Genomic DNA, 17139 nt, shown 5'->3' with positions numbered 1-17139 from the left:
CTCACAGGAAGGTTGTGAGATTCTGAGTAACTCAGGTACAGTTAAACATGATAAGTGCCAGTTTCTGACAGTGATCAGAGAGGAATCTTATGGATTCTTTTGGAATGTCGGCCCAGCCAACATTATCATTCTCAGCACATGTGTCAACAGCAAACCAAACTCCGTCAAGCCTGCAATGTCCCTGTGACTAATAACTGGGATTCACGATCATTCAGAAGGATATGGACAGCAGAGAGCTGGGAACACCAGCCCCTGAAAGTTTCCCTCTGAGCCACTCACCATCCTGACTTGGAAACATATCACCATCTCTTCCCTGTCGCTGGGTCAGAATCCTGGAATTCCCTTCCTAACGGCATTGTGGGTCTACCTACAGCACGTGGATGGCAGTGGTTCAAGGAGACAGCTCACCCCCACCTTTTCAAGGGGCAACTAGGGACCGGTAATGAATGCTGGGCCCAACCAGCATTCCATAAATCTATAAAAGGTGAGTGATACCTTGGTCAGGTGGTAATAACATGGTTTCAGGTGTGTAGAGAGGAGTCTTTACAATTTCACTTCAACACAGGTTAAGGAATGATGATGATTACTTCAGCAGTTTAACGATGAGTTCAGTTGAGCTCCTTGATCTCCTATTGATCACTTACTGGTTTCTCAATCTCAATGGTAATGTGTCAGTGAGAGATGATCCAATCGCAATGGTAATGTGTCAGTGTGAGATGATCTAATCTCAATGGTAATGTGTCAGTGAGAGATGATCCAATCGCAATGGTAATGTGTCAGTGAGAGATGATCCAATCGCAATGGTACTGTGTCAGTGTGAGATGATCCAATCTCAATGGTAATGTGTCAGTGTGAGATGATCCAATCTCAATGGTAATGTGTCAGTGAGAGATGATCCAATCGCAATGGTAATGTGTCAGTGTGAGATGATCCAATCTCAATGGTAATGTGTCAGTGTGAGATGATCCAATCTCAATGGTAATGTGTCAGTGAGAGATGATCCAATCGCAATGGTAATGTGTCAGTGTGAGATGATCCAATCTCAATGGTAATGTGTCAGTGAGAGATGATCCAATCTCAATGGTAATGTGTCAGTGTGAGATGATCCAATCTCAATGGTAATGTGTCAGTGAGAGATGATCCAATCTCAATGGTAATGTGTCAGTGAGAGATGATCCAATCTCAATGGTAATGTGTCAGTGTGAGATGATCCAATCTCAATGGTAATGTGTCAGTGTGAGATGAACAAATCTCATTTGGTGCCTTCAGGCTAACAACTACAATCTCCCAAACATTTGGACCCAGGCTATTGATGTTAAAAGTGAACAGGGGGACCTTTCATGATCACAGGATCTTTTTGACAGGTTACGGTGACTCACTTGGCTTGGTTGACCGTTGTCCCTTACTTTATGAGGCTTCCATGAATTTCCTGTGACACTGTGGTTTTACAATAACACAGGAGACCAGAAAATGCCAATGTGTCTGTTACAGTACGCACACACACACATTCCATCAGGTACTGCAGATATTCCAGTGACACAGCTAGTGTGTGCATCATTGCACCATCAAATGTTCCTTCAGGTGGATACTTAATATCAGATACCTTTAAAGTGCAGGTATATTGTCCAGATAAAGCTAAACATTCCTCTTGTTTGCTGTTAAGGGCAAGCTCTTCTGCTTTAATTTAAGTAAAGCAATAAGAAATGAAGTTATTCATTGAAGAACTAAGGAATGAATCCATAGCTGGTGATAACGTGGACTCTGCAGCTAACACAAGAGCTGGAAGGAAAACAATTATTCCTCAACTGAGGGAGAACTGCTCTCCTTGGAACTGCTGCTGTCCAGCTCCACCTGCTAAATGTTTGTTCTGTTCATGTTATTGCTGATCCCATGTGTCAGTTTGCACTGGGGAATGTTGTTAGCATGTGAGAGTTAGCACCAACACACAGAACACAGACACACACAGGTACATGGGTGAAGTGAATGAAACAGGTACCTGATTCATCTGAACAGAAGGGAGAGAGAAAGAGTACATCAGAAAGCAAATAGAATATTGAGAAGGGTGAAGCAGAGAGGAAGTTCATGGGGAGCATTGAACAGACATCCCCATTCCACACACAATACCCAGTTCACACATACATAAATATACCAGGAGACAATTTACTTCAGTTACTCAGATCAACAATATAAGTCAACAATCTGAAGAAATCTTAAATACCAAAAGACATGTTGCTGGGTGGTGATGAGTTTCATTTGTGCCCAAGTCTCACCAACCTTTATCACCTGAAACTGATACCTTCAATTACATACATCACACGGTAATGAGGGAGGGATACCAGGTAATTAGTAAATCGTGAGCTTCGGTACAACACTTGGAGAAAATATTCAGGAGCAATTTCAAAAACCAACATGGAGGGTTATTAAATATATTTCATAATTATAAATATATGATTAACTTCTACAAGGGCAATAATGGGTTAATCTACTTGCTAAGCCAAACACTTGTCTTAGATTTCATGGAACCACATAGCTCACTAAACTCATTCTGTTCGCATTGCCTCAGTTTTTGTTACTGGCTTTCACTACAAACATATAACTGTATATCAGCAGCAATATTCGAGGTGCCATTGTCCAAAACCTGGCTCACATTGACAGAAGGAATCTCAGCATTCAATTAAAGTTATATTTCCAAATAGCTACAAATCTCAACTTTATTTCCCTCACACTTCTGTAAGTTTGACCTCCACCCAAATAAAGACTTTAGAGTCAAATATTTCAGCAGTTTGTCTTTTTTTTGAAAGATCAAATTTAACAAGGAGAGCAACACCCTGGCTTATTACGGAACTCCTAACACAAATGCAGGGATTAGGGAAAAGTTACTGCATGGTCTAAGGCAGTAGTAGTATTCCTGGCCTCTGAGCCAGGAGACATGAGTTTAAGTGCAATCTGCTCTAGAGATGTGTGGTAACATCTCTGAACAGGTTCATTAAACATACCTAGAGTATGGACTACTTCAAAAGGAATCCCATTATAGTATTTAATGGATTCAGAATGTTAGGGGGATCCTGATAATAAAAGTGCAGCACCCAAATAAACCAACATGGGATCAATCTGATAGGGCAGTCGAGAGATTAGAGTCATAGAGATATACAGCATGGAAACAGACCCTTCGGTCCAACCCGTCCATGCCGACCAGATATCCCAACCCAATCTAGTCCCACCTGCCAGCACCCAGCCCATATCCCTCCTGCCTATTCATATACCCGTCCAAATGCCTCTTATATGTTGCAATTGTACCAGCCTCCACCACTTCATCCGACAGCTCATTCCATACGTACTACCCTCTGTGTGAAAAAGTTGCCCCTTAGGTCTCTTTAGGATTGATAAAAACAGGGATTTATCTCCAGATTGAGGACTGTCACCCTGAATGTAAGTTTGCTCACTGAGCTGAAAGGTTTGTTTTCAGACGTTTCATCACCGTACTAGGTAAATCATCAGTGAGCCTCCAGTGAAGCACTGGCCTGCTTTTTATTTGTGTTTAGGTTTCCTTGGGTTGGTGATGTCATTTTCTGTTCTTTTGCTCAGGGGGTTGGTAAATGGGATCCAAGTCAATGTGTTTGTTGATAGAGTTCCGGTTGGAATACCATGCTTCTAGGAATTCTCATGCATGTCTCTGTTTGGCTTGTCCGAGGATGGACGTGTTGTCCCAGTCGAAGTGGTGTCCTACCTCCTCTGTAAGTAAGGATTTTAGAGAGAGAGGGTCATGTTGTTTTGTGGCTAGTTCATGTATCCTGGTGGCTAGTTTTCTGCCTGTTTGTCCAATGTAGTGTTTGTCACAGAACTTGTACAGTATTTTGTAAATGACATTAGTTTTGCTTGTTGTCTGTATAGGGTCTTTCAAGTTCATTAGCTGCTGTTTTAGTGTGTTGGCGGGTTTGTGGGCTATCATAATGCCAAGGTGTCTGAGTAGTCTGGCAGTCATTTCTGAGATGTCTTTGATGTAGGGAAGAGTGGCGAGGGTTTCTGGACGTGTTTTGTCTGCTTGTTTGGGTTTGTTGTGGAGAAATCTACGGACTGTGTTCATTGGGTGCCCATTCTTTTTGAATACATTGTATAGGGATTTTCCTCTGCTCTGCGTAGTTCCTCTGTGCTGCAGTGTGTGGGGTAACTTCAAACCAGCGTCTACAGGAAAACAACACATAGGGACCGAATACTGAACTACAGAAGCAATCACCCCAACACCCACAAACGAAGCTGCATTAGAACATTATTTCAATAAGCCACCACACACTGCAGCACAGAGGGATTACGTAGAGCAGAGGAAAATCACCTATACAATGTATTCAAAAAGAATGGGTACCCAATGAACACAGTCCGTAGATTTCTCAGCAACAAACCCAAACAAGCAGACAAAACACGTCCAGAAACCCTCGCCACTCTCCCCTACATCAAAGACATCTCAGAAATGACTGCCAGACTACTCAGACCCCTTGGCATTATGATAGCCCACAAACCCGCCAACACACTAAACAGCAGCTAATGAATTTGAAGGACCCTATACAGACAACAAGTAAAACTAAAGTCATTTACAAAATACCTTGCAAGAAACTGTAACAAACACTACATTGGACAAACAGGCAGAGAACTAGCCACCAGGATACACGAACAGCAACTTGCCACAAAAAAACATGGCCCTCTCTCACTGGTATCCTCACATACAGATAAGGAAGGACACCACTTCGACTGGGACAACACATCTATCCTAGGACAAGCCAAACAGAGACACGCACGAGAATTCCTAGAAGCATGGCATTCCAACCGGAACTCTATCAACAAACACATTGACTTGGATCCCATTTACCACCCCTTGAGAAAAAGAACAGAAGATGACATTACCACAGGAAATTACATCACCAAGCCAAGGAAACCTCAACACAAATGAAAAGCAGGCCATACCACCAGTGCTTTATCCGGAGGCTCACTGATGATGTTACCTAGTTTGGTGACGAAACGTCTGAAAACAAACCTTCCAGCTCAGCGAGCAAACCTACATCCAGAACCTCAACCTGAGTTACAAACCTTCTCAAAACCTGCTAATTGATATCCTGAAGTTTTGATTCTGGGATTTTTGTACAATTTTTGTGTCAGTTGATGCAGCTACTTAAATACTGAATTACTTCCACAGCATAATTCCGAAAATTAACATCTGCTCTTTCTTATTAATAGGGCAGCTAATACTTAGAGAATAAATCTAATTTAATTTTCATTAGTAAATTGAAAAAGTCAGGTTACGAATCAAACTTTGCACCAAATCTAATTATTTCTTCTATCACATTATTTGATCAAATTCTTATTGGTTGTTCAATTACAGAAATATGTCAAATAAAAATGAGTTATTCTGGCAATGAATTAAATGAGATCACTCTCGATACTCTCACCTATGGGCCACATATTTTTCTTTTGCAGAATTATGTTTGAATAAACTTTCTTTTTAAAAAAAGCCTCTCCTCTGGGAATAGTGAACAAGAGTGAAATATGAAGTTGCTCAGAGTCTGATTGGATCAAAAGAGATCCAGAGGTGGGAAAAGCTAGAACTGGAGCATTTGGATGCAGTGGGTTAGACTGTGCAGTCACCTGGAAGCTAGCAGGAGTCAGGAGTGGGGTTTGGATGGTGGTTTCGTTGTAACATCTTGACTATGATACAGGCTAATAGCACCAGTGGTACCGGCTGTGTAAGCTTAGACCAGCAGTCCACTTGTATGTAATAAACCCTTCACACAAAGTTAAGGACAGTACTTCTTTTGACAGTGAGATGCACTGACTATTTTCTGCTTCACATGTGTTTGTCACACAGTGTTGCAAAGATACTTTAACACACAGTTTAATTTCTGGAAGAACTGATTTTACACTGTTCCAGTTTCCATCATTACCAGTAACAGAATATACCAAATTCAAAAGTACTGGCAGCGAAATCATTGACCAAAGTAAAGGGTGCACTTGTTGTGATCAGTTCGGAACAATTAAGATGGAATAACAAAATCCACTCTTACCACTTTGGAGAGTTTGCTTGCCTCCAGCCAGTACACCACTGGGAAGCATTCCTGTAGGAGTTAGGCCTTTCAGTGTTAGAACACTCTCACTCTCCTCTCTGGAAAACAAAACAAACATCATCTCTCACTGCCCACAAGAACCACAGTGTTTGACAGACGCCTGGCTAAGCTGGTTAACTGACTGCACTCCCTTATCAGTTTAAGGCATGCGAGGGCAAAGCCTACAAACAGACCAGAAAGTTCCAGTCCAGTCCAGTCTGCCTCATCTCTCAATAAGACCATGGCAAATCTGATAAATCTCAACTCCACTCAGCTGCCTGCTACCCCACAACCCTCAATTCCCTTCCTGATTCACTATATTCAAGACAGAGAGAGACACAGATATTTAACAACCCAACCTCGACAGCCCTCTGTGGTAAAGAATTCTGCAGATTTGCAACACTCTGAAAGGAGGAACCCCCTCCTTATCTCTGTCTTAAATGGGTGCCTCCTTATTCTGAGATGATGACCGGTGATCCTGGGCGCACTCACACGGTGAAACAATCTGCCCCCATCAACCCTACCAGGCTCCGGAAAAATCTGACACCCTCCAGCAAAAGCATCTTTTATTCTCGAGCTCCAGTAAGCTGTTGGAATACCAAGCAGCATTAACAGAAGTGACACCATTAACTTGTAAATGTGGTCTGCATTATGATGGCAGTCAGACAGACAGGGAGACTGTATCTAGTCAGATTGTCCCTCTGCCCAGCAGATTCACTGACAGGATGAGATGACCAGGCTTCTGAAGCAAGTTCGAGAGAGTGGTGCTGGAAAAGCACAGCAGGTCAGGCAGCATCCGAAGAGCAGGAGAATTGATGTTTCTGGCAAGGTGGCATGTTTCAGTTGTAAACTATTCTTCGGAATTTCATTGTTTGTATTGAGAGTTCCAGTAGCACAATGGTAGTGTCATTACCTCTGAGCTGGTAGACCTGGCTTTGTGAATCACTTGCTCCAGAGGTGTCATTAAATCCTGGGATAGGGTGATTAAAAATGCCTCCTATTTGTTAAAACCAATCTGTTCAGAGAGATATTAATGACACACTGCTGGAGGAGGTGGGACTTGAACCCAGGTCTCTTCAGCTAGTTCTTTGTTTTATTATACCAAGAGCATCTAGAAGGACAAGGGCAGCAGGTACATGGGAACATCACTACAGGTTCCCCTCCAATCCACTCACCATCCTGACTTGGAAATATATTACCATTCCCTCAGAGTCACTGTCCAAATCCTGGAACTGCCTCTCCAACAGTATTGTAGGTCTACCTACAGCACATGGCCTTCAGTAGTGCACAAGGTGGTACACCATTCCCACCTTCAAGGGGCAACTAGGGGACAGGCAGTAAATGTTGGTCCAGCCAGCGATACTCATACCCTGTTAATGAGTTTAAAATCTCTTGCACGTTGCAGTCTATTCAGCCAGTACCTTGTGGCAGAGTCGATGGATTACCCGCTGTTTGTGGGTGAGTTGGCACAAGTAACTGAGGAGGTGATAAACCCCAAGACCTCTGGCTGTGATGGTGCAGCTGAATGCTCTTCAGACTCTGGACACCAATCCTGCTCATTTGGGATTTGGCCCTTACCCATCCTTCATATTGTGGGGGTGAGCTGTGGGGTGCTGCCCTAATTTACATGAATCCCATACCCTGATTCCACCGTCTTGCCGATCCTGACAGGAGGGGGGACATGTGAAAACCAACCCTTGGTCTTTCCCCTTAACTTGGCAAAACTGTATCTTTTCAAATATTCAGGGAGAAGAGACAAGAATCGTTAAACCAATCACTACAACAGCAGAACACCTTCCATCAGACGGTGATGTTGATGCAGTTTTCTCTCTCCTCAGGTACTGCCTGACCCACTGAGAAATTGCAGCATTTTCTGTTTCTATTCTATTAAATTCCTGCCTTCAAATTCCACCCGGCAACAGAAGTAACGTCCAAAATAAAACCAGTCAGCAGGAAAGAGCAGAGAGGAGATGGAACAAGACTTACCGCAGAACAGAAAACATCTTAGCCATCTTGCCAATTGCCCGGATCTTGTTCCGAATCACTTCTTTACGAGCAGCAGCTGACGCACCTGGCAAAACACCACAACCACCTTACCATCTGCACCCTCACCGCGCACACTCGCTCACAGCCTCACTGCGCACGCTCGCTCACACCCTCACTGTGCACACTCGCCCACATGCTGACAGCCTCACCGCGCACGCTCGCTCACACTCACTCACAGCCTCACCGTGCACACTCGCCCACCACCTCACATGCACGCTCGCCCACTCGCTCACCACCTCACGTGCACGCTCACCGCCTCACCGTGCACGCTCGCCCACTCACTCACCGCCTCACCGTGCACGCTCGCCCACTCACTCACCGCCTCACCGTGCACGCTCGCCCACTCGCTCACCGCCTCACCGTGCACACTCGCCCACTCGCTCACCGTGCACACTCGCCCACAGACTCACCGCCTCACCATGCACGCTCGCCCACTCGCTCACCGTGCACACTCGCCCACAGACTCACCGCCTCACCGTGCACGCTCGCACACACGCCCACTGCCTCACCATGCACGCTCCCTCACTCACAGCCTCACCGTGCAGGCTCCCTCACTCAGCCGCACCGTGCACGCTCCCTCACTCACCGCCGCACCGTGCACGCTCCCTCACTCACAGCCGCACCGCGCACGCTCCCTCACTCACAGCCTCACCGTGCACGCTCCCTCACTCACAGCCGCACCGTGCACGCTCCCTCACTCACAGCCGCACCGTGCACGCTCCCTCACTCACAGCCGCACCGTGCACGCTCCCTCACTCACAGCCTCACCGTGCACGCTCCCTCACTCACAGCCTCACCGTGCACGCTCCCTTACTCACAGCCTCACCGTGCACGCTCCCTCACTCTCAGCCTCACCGTGCACGCTCCCTCACTCTCAGCCGCACCGTGCACGCTCCCTCACTCACAGCCGCACCGTGCACGCTCCCTCACTCACAGCCGCACCGTGCACGCTCCCTCACTCTCAGCCGCACTGTGCACGCTCCTCACTCTCAGCCGCACCGTGCACGCTCCTCACTCTCAGCCGCACCGTGCACGCTCCTCACTCACAGCCGCACTGTGCACGCTCCTCACTCACAGCCGCACCGTGCACGCTCCCTTACTCACACCCTCACCGCCTCACGTGCATGCTCGCCCACAGCCTCACCGCGCACGCTCACTCACACCCTCACCGTGCACGCTCCCTCACTCACAGTCACACTGTGCACGCTACCTCACTCACAGTCACACCGTGCACGCTACCTCACTCACAGTCACACCGTGCACGCTCCCTCATTCACAGTCACACCGTGCACGCTCCCTCATTCACAGCCACACCGTGCACGCTCCCTCATTCACAGCCACACCGTGCACGCTCCCTCATTCACAGTCACACCGTGCACGCTCCCTCATTCACAGTCACACCGTGCACGCTCCCTCATTCACAGCCACACCGTGCACGCTCCCTCATTCACAGTCACACCGTGCACGCTCCCTCATTCAGTCACATCGTGCACGCTCCCTCATTCACAGTCACACCGTGCACGCTCCCTCATTCACAGTCACACCGTGCACGCTCCCTCATTCACAGCCACACCGTGCACGCTCCCTCAGTCACACCGTGCACGCTCCCTCATTCAGTCACATCGTGCACGCTCCCTCATTCACAGTCACACCGTGCACGCTCCCTCATTCACAGTCACACCGTGCACGCTCCCTCATTCACAGTCACACCGTGCACGCTCCCTCATTCACAGTCACACCGTGCACGCTCCCTCATTCACAGTCACACCGTGCACGCTCCCTCATTCACAGTCACACCGTGCACGCTCCCTCATTCACAGTCACACCGTGCACGCTCCCTCACTCACAGTCACACCGTGCACGCTCCCTCACTCACAGCCATACCGTGCACGCTCGCCCACTCTCACACAGATGGTCACTCCCCTTCACTCACACTCTCACAAACTCTGGCAGATTGAAGCCTGAATATTCACTGAGTGAGGCATATCAATCTTCAGCAGATATTAGCTGTGCAGGCTAAACCAGGCTCAAGCTTTGAGATTAAAAAACAGCAAGTCCAAATTGAATGTCTCTGCACATGAAATGCTAAACATTGTGACCACAGTTTTAACCAGAAATGAAAAACTGAAAAATGCTGATGCGTGAGCTGAGAATTGTTAAACATCTTCCCTGGTAGACATTGTTGTTCATAATTGTTCTGTGGACAAAGCATTTCTTTGTGCAGTGAGAAAGAGAGAGAGAGAGACAGACACTGAGAAGGAGACAGAGGAGGAGAGAGGGAATGGAAAGAGAGGAGAGAGAGGGAGGGAGGAAATAGTGAGATGGAAGAGAAAAAGAGAGGGGAGGGACGAGGCTGGGAGTGTTGGGGGGAGGATGGAGTATAAGGGGGAGGGTTTTGTGGCACGTTGCTGAGGTTTACAAAGTGACTCTTTGAGCCGAAGGGTCAGTGAGAGCCGTGGCTTCACGTGGGTCTGACAGGAACGGAATGGGGGGGTGGGGGGGGAGGGGGTGGCGGCGGTGGGGGTCCAAGACCATACCAGCCCCCAGACACAGGTTGGTAAAATTGAGCAAACCTTCATTGTAAGATGATGAAATGGATACGCCAGTAAAATTAAAGTGGAAGCACACAGGAATAAAAGAGCTGCTTCTTTCATTTTCCAATCTGGAGGTCGGGTTCTTGCACTAATGCAACATTTCAGACGATTCCTTCAGTGCTTTTACATGTCTCGTTTACTCAGTTTATTTTGAGGGCAGAGACTGATTAAAGCATTAATAAGCACATTAGGAACTTGTGATAGGAGGTGTCAGTGTGGTACAACTTGTTGTTCAGGGAAGTTAACCATTGGATCAGCTGATAGTGCTGGAAAAGGTTTTGAGTTTGTGATGGATACATTTGACAAAGTGCGTGTGCCTCTCCTGACAGAACCTTAACAGAATCAAAACATTCAAACTCATCCTTCCCGACCAACATAAAATTCCCATTCTAAATTCGGTTATAACCTCAGTGGAACTCTGGCAGAGAGTATCTTAGACAGACTCTTCTAGATAGGAAAATTAAACAGAGATCATACCGACTGGATCAGGTATCAAAAAGCCCTCCCTGTGTCACAATTATTTGCCCCATCATCACCTTGATTGTACAATTATTACCGATCTAACAAGTCAGGCCAGGACTACAATTAGGGCCATCACAGTCCCAGGCTTTCGAATGTTCTGCCCTGAAATTGAATCGCTGAAGATAAATCTCCCAGACTCGGTATTTTCCAAATGTACTATTTAACCAACAAAAAGAAAACTTTCAGCAATTATCATTAAATTTCCTCTTTAGTTCAATCCAGCGCACTGGCCTTACAACAAAAGCCTTTGACTGTTTAGATCTTGTTGGGTACTCATTGCTGTGAAGTTTTTTAGAAGCAGGAACCAGATCAAGCAATGGGAGCGCAGAGTGTGCAGGAATTTCATGGCTGAGGGGGACAGACTACAGAGATCTGGTTCTTGTTGTGATCATTGTTCCAGGATAAGCAAATTTATGAACATACTTTAGAAACTAGTGCAGAATGTTTGACTAGTTCACCAGTTTCCCTGGAGAGTTTTGTTCCGAGAGAGCACCAACGGCCAGGTGGAAAATATTGTTTGAAAAGCCTGTGATTCCTGGTGGAGATAGGGAATCTTTTTGGGGTCCACCACAAACTGTCTGGGTGCCTCTCACTGAGAGAGAGGATGAGTGCAATGGTGTGACAGACCAATAGTCCAAAACCTCAAGCTAATATGCTGGGGACAAGGGTTCAAATCCTACCTTGGCAGGTGGTCACAGTTAAACTCAATAAAAATCTGGAATTATAAAGCTCGTGGCATTAATGTATTGTAACTGTCATTAATGGTCACTGCTTATTATTCTCAGTACCCATCTAGTTCACTAATGTCCTTCAGTGAAGGAAATCTGTCATATTTATCTGGCTTGGCCTACCCATGCTCCAGGCTAACAGTAATGAGTTTGACTCAGCCACACACACCCTCTGAAAGGACCAAGCAAGTCAATTAGGCAGCGGGATGGCCAATGGATGCTGGCACTGTCAACATTCTGAGAATGAATGTTTAAAATAGTCAAAAATAAAATCCTTTTTCCTGTATCTGACTGTTGGGAACAGGCAGAATTGGGCTTGGACACAATGACTGGAGTTACTTCAATTGGAATAATTCGGAAGGAAAGCTCCAGGATTTCCCAACCCAATTAGTCTTGAACTATTCAGCTTTAGCCCAGCCAACCTAAAGCATGACGTTTAGTTTTGGGATATTTTTCTGATTACAACCTCAACCTGAATGGAAGTGATTAGCACCACCTCTGATTACTTCACACTGCACAGAAGCAGCAAATCAGATTAGACCAAGACCGAACACACACAGTTCAATGTTTCTGGTATGAGCTTTTCTCACACTCCTTGCAAATTAAACTATTAAAGATTAGATATGAAAATGCCAGAAACTCATTCAATAGAAACCTAATCTGTGAATCTCAAATCTCCATGCCCCTGAGCACAAACAAATCTGTTTTCAAAGCTCTCTCAATGCTGCCCTAGAAATGTCAAATATTGCAGGCAAAGAAATGACAAGCGAGTCTCTACCAGCTTTTCCCTTCGTCATCTCGTTTGTACCTTTTCTCTGGCCATAAATGAGGTGTTCTTCTCACAAGAAAATCCAGAAAATAAAGAGATAGAAAGATCAGTAGAAAGTTTTGAAGAATGGGAACAAAACACAGGTACAAATATCTGACAGAACCAATGGAAAAGTTTTAAAATCAAATTCTGTGGAGATAGAAGAGAAACAAATTAGATAAAGGAAAATAAAAGGAAAAAACAAACAAAATAGTTGATGAAAATAGGTGCTTGGATTAAGGCAGCATTTAACCAAATAGCACATTAAATTAAATCAATAAAAGTTGGCTTAAGTCACTAAACTATACTGGGATACTGTTGCTCTAAATACAGTCGTTACTGCATGAAACAACATAACAGGTTTAATTTTCAGTGATTAGGAATGGCTTTTATTTACAATAGCAGGACATCAAAGGTTTAGAGATGGTGCAGAAATTTATGAGAATATTTCAGGGTTGCTTCAGATATGTGGAGGAACAAGGATATAGAAAAGTTACAGTTGTGGGGTGGAGGGGGGGCGGAAAGAGGGTAGGCTAATGAGAGTTATTGAAAATGGCAAAGAATTTTAAGAATGGATAAGGAGAAATTGTTCTCCAAGATAGGTAGGCTAATAACCATGGGAACAGGAAGAGACCATTCAGCCCCTTGAGCCTATTCCACCATTCAATACGAACATGGCTGATCTGAGAGCCAATACCTTTGCCACACATCCTTCCCTATCCTTGGTTAACAAAGATCTATTGATCTCAGATTTAAAATTAACAATTAGTTCAGCATCAATTGGCATTTTTGACAAGAACTGATCTCCAGCTTAACTCCATTTTTTATGACAACGACAAACCTGGTGCTAAGGTCCCAAAGCAACAAGCAGTAATTTCTCTCTAATCACCCAAGTGACTGCCCCAGAAATTGTGAAACCTTTGATCAAATCATTCTTTATTAAAAGTGTTCAGAAATTTTTTTCCCCATTTCTTTTTCACCCGGGGTGGGGGGAGGGGGGGGGGGGGGGGGGGGGGAGAGGGGAGCAGATTGAAATACATTTGCAAAAAACCCAAAAGGTGGAAACAACCACGACATTTGGTTTAAATATGGCAAATCCTGATGACCCACAACCTGAAGCAAATTCAATGGTAACTTTCAAAAAGGGGATAGGATAAAGACTTGAAAATGGCAAGACCACAGGAAAAGTGGTCAAACAAGACCTATGTTTCAAAGAGGGGGTACAGGGCGGGAGCCGAAGATGTGCAGTGCGCTACCTGGGAGACACTGTTACCTGCCATCACCTTTTTCCCTCCGCAAAATTCTGTTTCCCTCCCGGTTACAAGAGTGACATTTTGGAACCAAGAGAGGAGCCAATCATGTGACACTTCCAGGAAGTGGGCATCTACCAACAGGAAGTAGATGTGACATTTACAATTACTTTAAAAACCCCTGAATCAAGTCATCATGTCACTGCATGAAAATATTATTAATTTTGAGAATTCCAACATTTAGGTAGCTGAATTCTTCCATTCTGCTCCACAGCATACAGGAATGTTAGAAATGATGTTTTAAATATGGTGTTGAGATTACAAGGTCATCTAGAATGAAGAATGAATGAAAATAGCCAGAAAACAATGATGCAAAAAGCGAATAAACTGTCAGGCACTGACCAAGACTGGCCTTTGGCAGTGACACAGAGTTCACTCTGACCACAGAAGTGAGACCCAACAACCCAATGCAGATGCAGTTTCTTACCATCAAAGCCATCGTCTCCTTCAGTCATCAGTTCATCGTCAGAGCAGATGTTCAGTACATTCACCAACATCTCAGTCACTAGAATTAAGACAGAGGGAAATAAACCATCAGCAAAACAGACAACTGCCTGAGGTAAATGTAGACAATTCACTCAATCAGGTGAGGACAGAGCAGATGTCAATGCAAAGGGTGCAGTCACCAGTTTCCTGTTGCTGCTTTCTCAAACAGGTTTCAGTTGTCCATTCCCATCTTGTCTGAACACAGCTTGTACTACTGGCCTCTCTCTTCACATCAGATGTAAAGAACAAAAGAACTTGCATTCATATAGTACCCTTCACATTCTCAGGACATCCCAAAGTGCCTTACCACCACTGCAGTCACTTGCTTGGGGGAGGGGGAGGAGGGTGCAGGGGAGCAATGCACAGCAAGCTCCTATAAACTACAATGACGAGATAAATTACTTCAAGTTGCACAGAGGAAAGACATTAGCCCGAAACTCCTGGTCTCTTCCTCACAGAAACGTTGAGAGCAGGCTGGGCCTTGGGTTAATGTCTCATTCCAAAGACAGCACCTCGGGCAATGCAGCATTCTGTCAGTGGCAGTCAGCCTGGCCTTGTTTCTCTAGGCTGGAGTGTGAAACCTCACTTTCTGACTGACACGCGAGACAGTGTTACTTACCAAGTAAAAGCTGATGTCAGTCATTTTGTTTCAAACCTCCCCCGTCACACAGTCACCTGCTTGCTCAGTCTCTCTTTTGGGGGAATGGATATGTGACAGAGATGGAAAGCGGGCAGTACCTTTCAGGAATCTCCCGTTTAAACCGAAAACACAGGTGGAGTGTTTCGGGAGAATGCATATCCCAGTGACACACTGCCAAACCTATAAAGGTACAGCTAGTGTTTAGCCAGCTAATATCAAACAGCTTATTAACAATTAGTGATTGTCCCATGTCCAACCAGGACCACCCTACCTGACGTAGCACTGATAATCAGAACCAAACTGGAGTTCACTTTGACAGGAGGAATAGAAGACCTATTAGTTAAACGGAGAAAATCTGCAGAAAGTTACACTACAGAGGGATTTGAGAGTCCATGTGCATGAATCACAAATAGCTCGCATCCAGGTTTAGCAGGTAATGGGGAGACAAATGAAATGTTGGCCCTTATTTCAAAGTTAATGGAGTTTAAAAACAGTGAGGCTGATACGATACAAGGCACTAGTCAGAGCACAGCTGGAATACTGTGAACTGTTTTGGGCCCTGTGTCTAAGGGAATGTAGACTGGGATTGGAGAGAGTCCCGGGAAGGTTCACTCGGTTGATCCTGGGGATGGAGGGACTGTCTAATGAGGAGAGATTGGGTAGGTCGGGCCTTTACTCACTGGAGTTGAGAAGAATGAGGGGCAGCATTAAAGAAACAGGGAGGATTCTTTAGAGAGTTGACAGAGTCGATGTGGAGAGGCTGCTTCCACTTGTGGGAGGGTCTAGGATCAGACTGTATCCTCTTAGAATAAAGGGTCACAAACTTAAGACAGAGATGAGGAGGAATTCCTTCTCTCAGATGGGAGTGAAACTGTGGAATTGTTTACTACAGAGGGCTGTCGGTGCTGGATCATTAAGTACATTCAAGGTTGAAAGAGACAGATTTTTCATCAGGAAGGGAATAGATGGTTACAAAAGGAAAGCAGCATTGATTATCAGATCAACCATGATCACTTTAAATGGTGGAGCAGATTCAAAGGGATGAATGGCCTATTTCTACTCATATGTCTCAGGGTCGGTCATAAAATGAGTAAGTGCCTCGTTACAGTCTTTCTGACAACAGTGTGGATATTCATCACATGGTGACTATCATTATGGGGCTGCTGCCAGTGAGCCTAACTTCTAAGGCCATCTCCTGCACTATATCCTCCACCAATGTGGAAATCAGTGCTTCGAGCATGTGCTGTGGAGCAGAGCTGTTAATCGTTTTTGTGTCTGTGTAGAGCTGAGGGAGTCCCAATGCTTTATGAGATTAAAAGCTGGGCAGTGTTACAGATAGTGATGGTGCTGTGTAACATGTGGAAGCTGCTCAGTGATTCTGTCTCAAACCATTCCCTCAGGAGCATAAACAAAATACATCAGCTGCTGTATAGTTCCAGCCAGTGCAGCCTCACTTTCCAACCCACCCTGGTACTCAGATTACTTTCCACTCCAGGCTGACCTGTTATATTTATTGAGTTCGCAGACACAGGAAAATATCATTGCAGCAATTACGTTTTAACTTCTCTCTCAACAAAATTAAACCAATCAATTGCACATCTTCAGACTTGGGAGTTAGTTCCACATATGGCCAATCCAATATTGGAAACGTTTCCTGCTGGATTGGATTGGGAAGTGAAACAATGTAGATCAAGGAGAGGCTCATCTCAGATTTCAGAACCACTCTCAATACTGGATTTCTCTCTCGGTCTTATTTTTGAACAAGTGCTACATGTGGTTATGAAGCACCTTTAATAGAAGTACTTCACGGCAACATTACGATCATTGACCCAATCCTTGTTCAAAAAGGCTGATTTTAAGGACTGCCTTAAGGTCGAGGCAGGGCTGTTGCAGACAGAGAGACACAGACAGATTTG

General features: G+C 45.1%; 1 protein-coding gene and 1 long non-coding RNA gene across 6 annotated transcripts in view; one reads left to right on the top strand and one right to left on the bottom strand.

Annotated features, from left to right (window-relative positions):
* Positions 1-17139, bottom strand: part of LOC122539543 (protein phosphatase 3 catalytic subunit alpha) — a 332195-nt gene that overhangs the window by 24005 nt on the left and 291051 nt on the right. For 3 of the 5 annotated variants that reach the window (XM_087979864.1, XM_043674511.2, XM_043674507.2), the window contains exons 10-13: positions 14525-14602; positions 12788-12814; positions 8076-8160; positions 6051-6148 (exon numbers count right to left, since the gene is read on the bottom strand). In XM_087979864.1, coding sequence (XP_087835990.1) covers positions 6051-6148; positions 8076-8160; positions 12788-12814; positions 14525-14602 — 288 coding nt within the window. The remainder of the gene's footprint in view (positions 1-6050; positions 6149-8075; positions 8161-12787; positions 12815-14524; positions 14603-17139) is intronic. The other 2 variants (XM_043674510.2, XM_043674512.2) reach the window with 1 other exon arrangement.
* Positions 351-17139, top strand: part of LOC122539544 (uncharacterized) — a 68735-nt gene continuing 51946 nt past the window's right edge. Inside the window, exon 1 of the long non-coding RNA XR_015753294.1 lies at positions 351-484. This is a non-coding gene — a long non-coding RNA (uncharacterized LOC122539544). The remainder of the gene's footprint in view (positions 485-17139) is intronic.

This window comes from Chiloscyllium plagiosum, unplaced genomic scaffold (genome assembly GCF_037043375.1).
Source record: "Chiloscyllium plagiosum isolate Xiang-an unplaced genomic scaffold, Cpla_swu_hap1 HiC_scaffold_36, whole genome shotgun sequence".
In the NCBI taxonomy this organism is placed as follows: Eukaryota; Metazoa; Chordata; class Chondrichthyes; order Orectolobiformes; family Hemiscylliidae; genus Chiloscyllium; species Chiloscyllium plagiosum.
The sequence above is the reverse complement of the archived record's forward strand: the minus strand, read 5'-3'. Positions and strand labels throughout refer to the sequence as shown.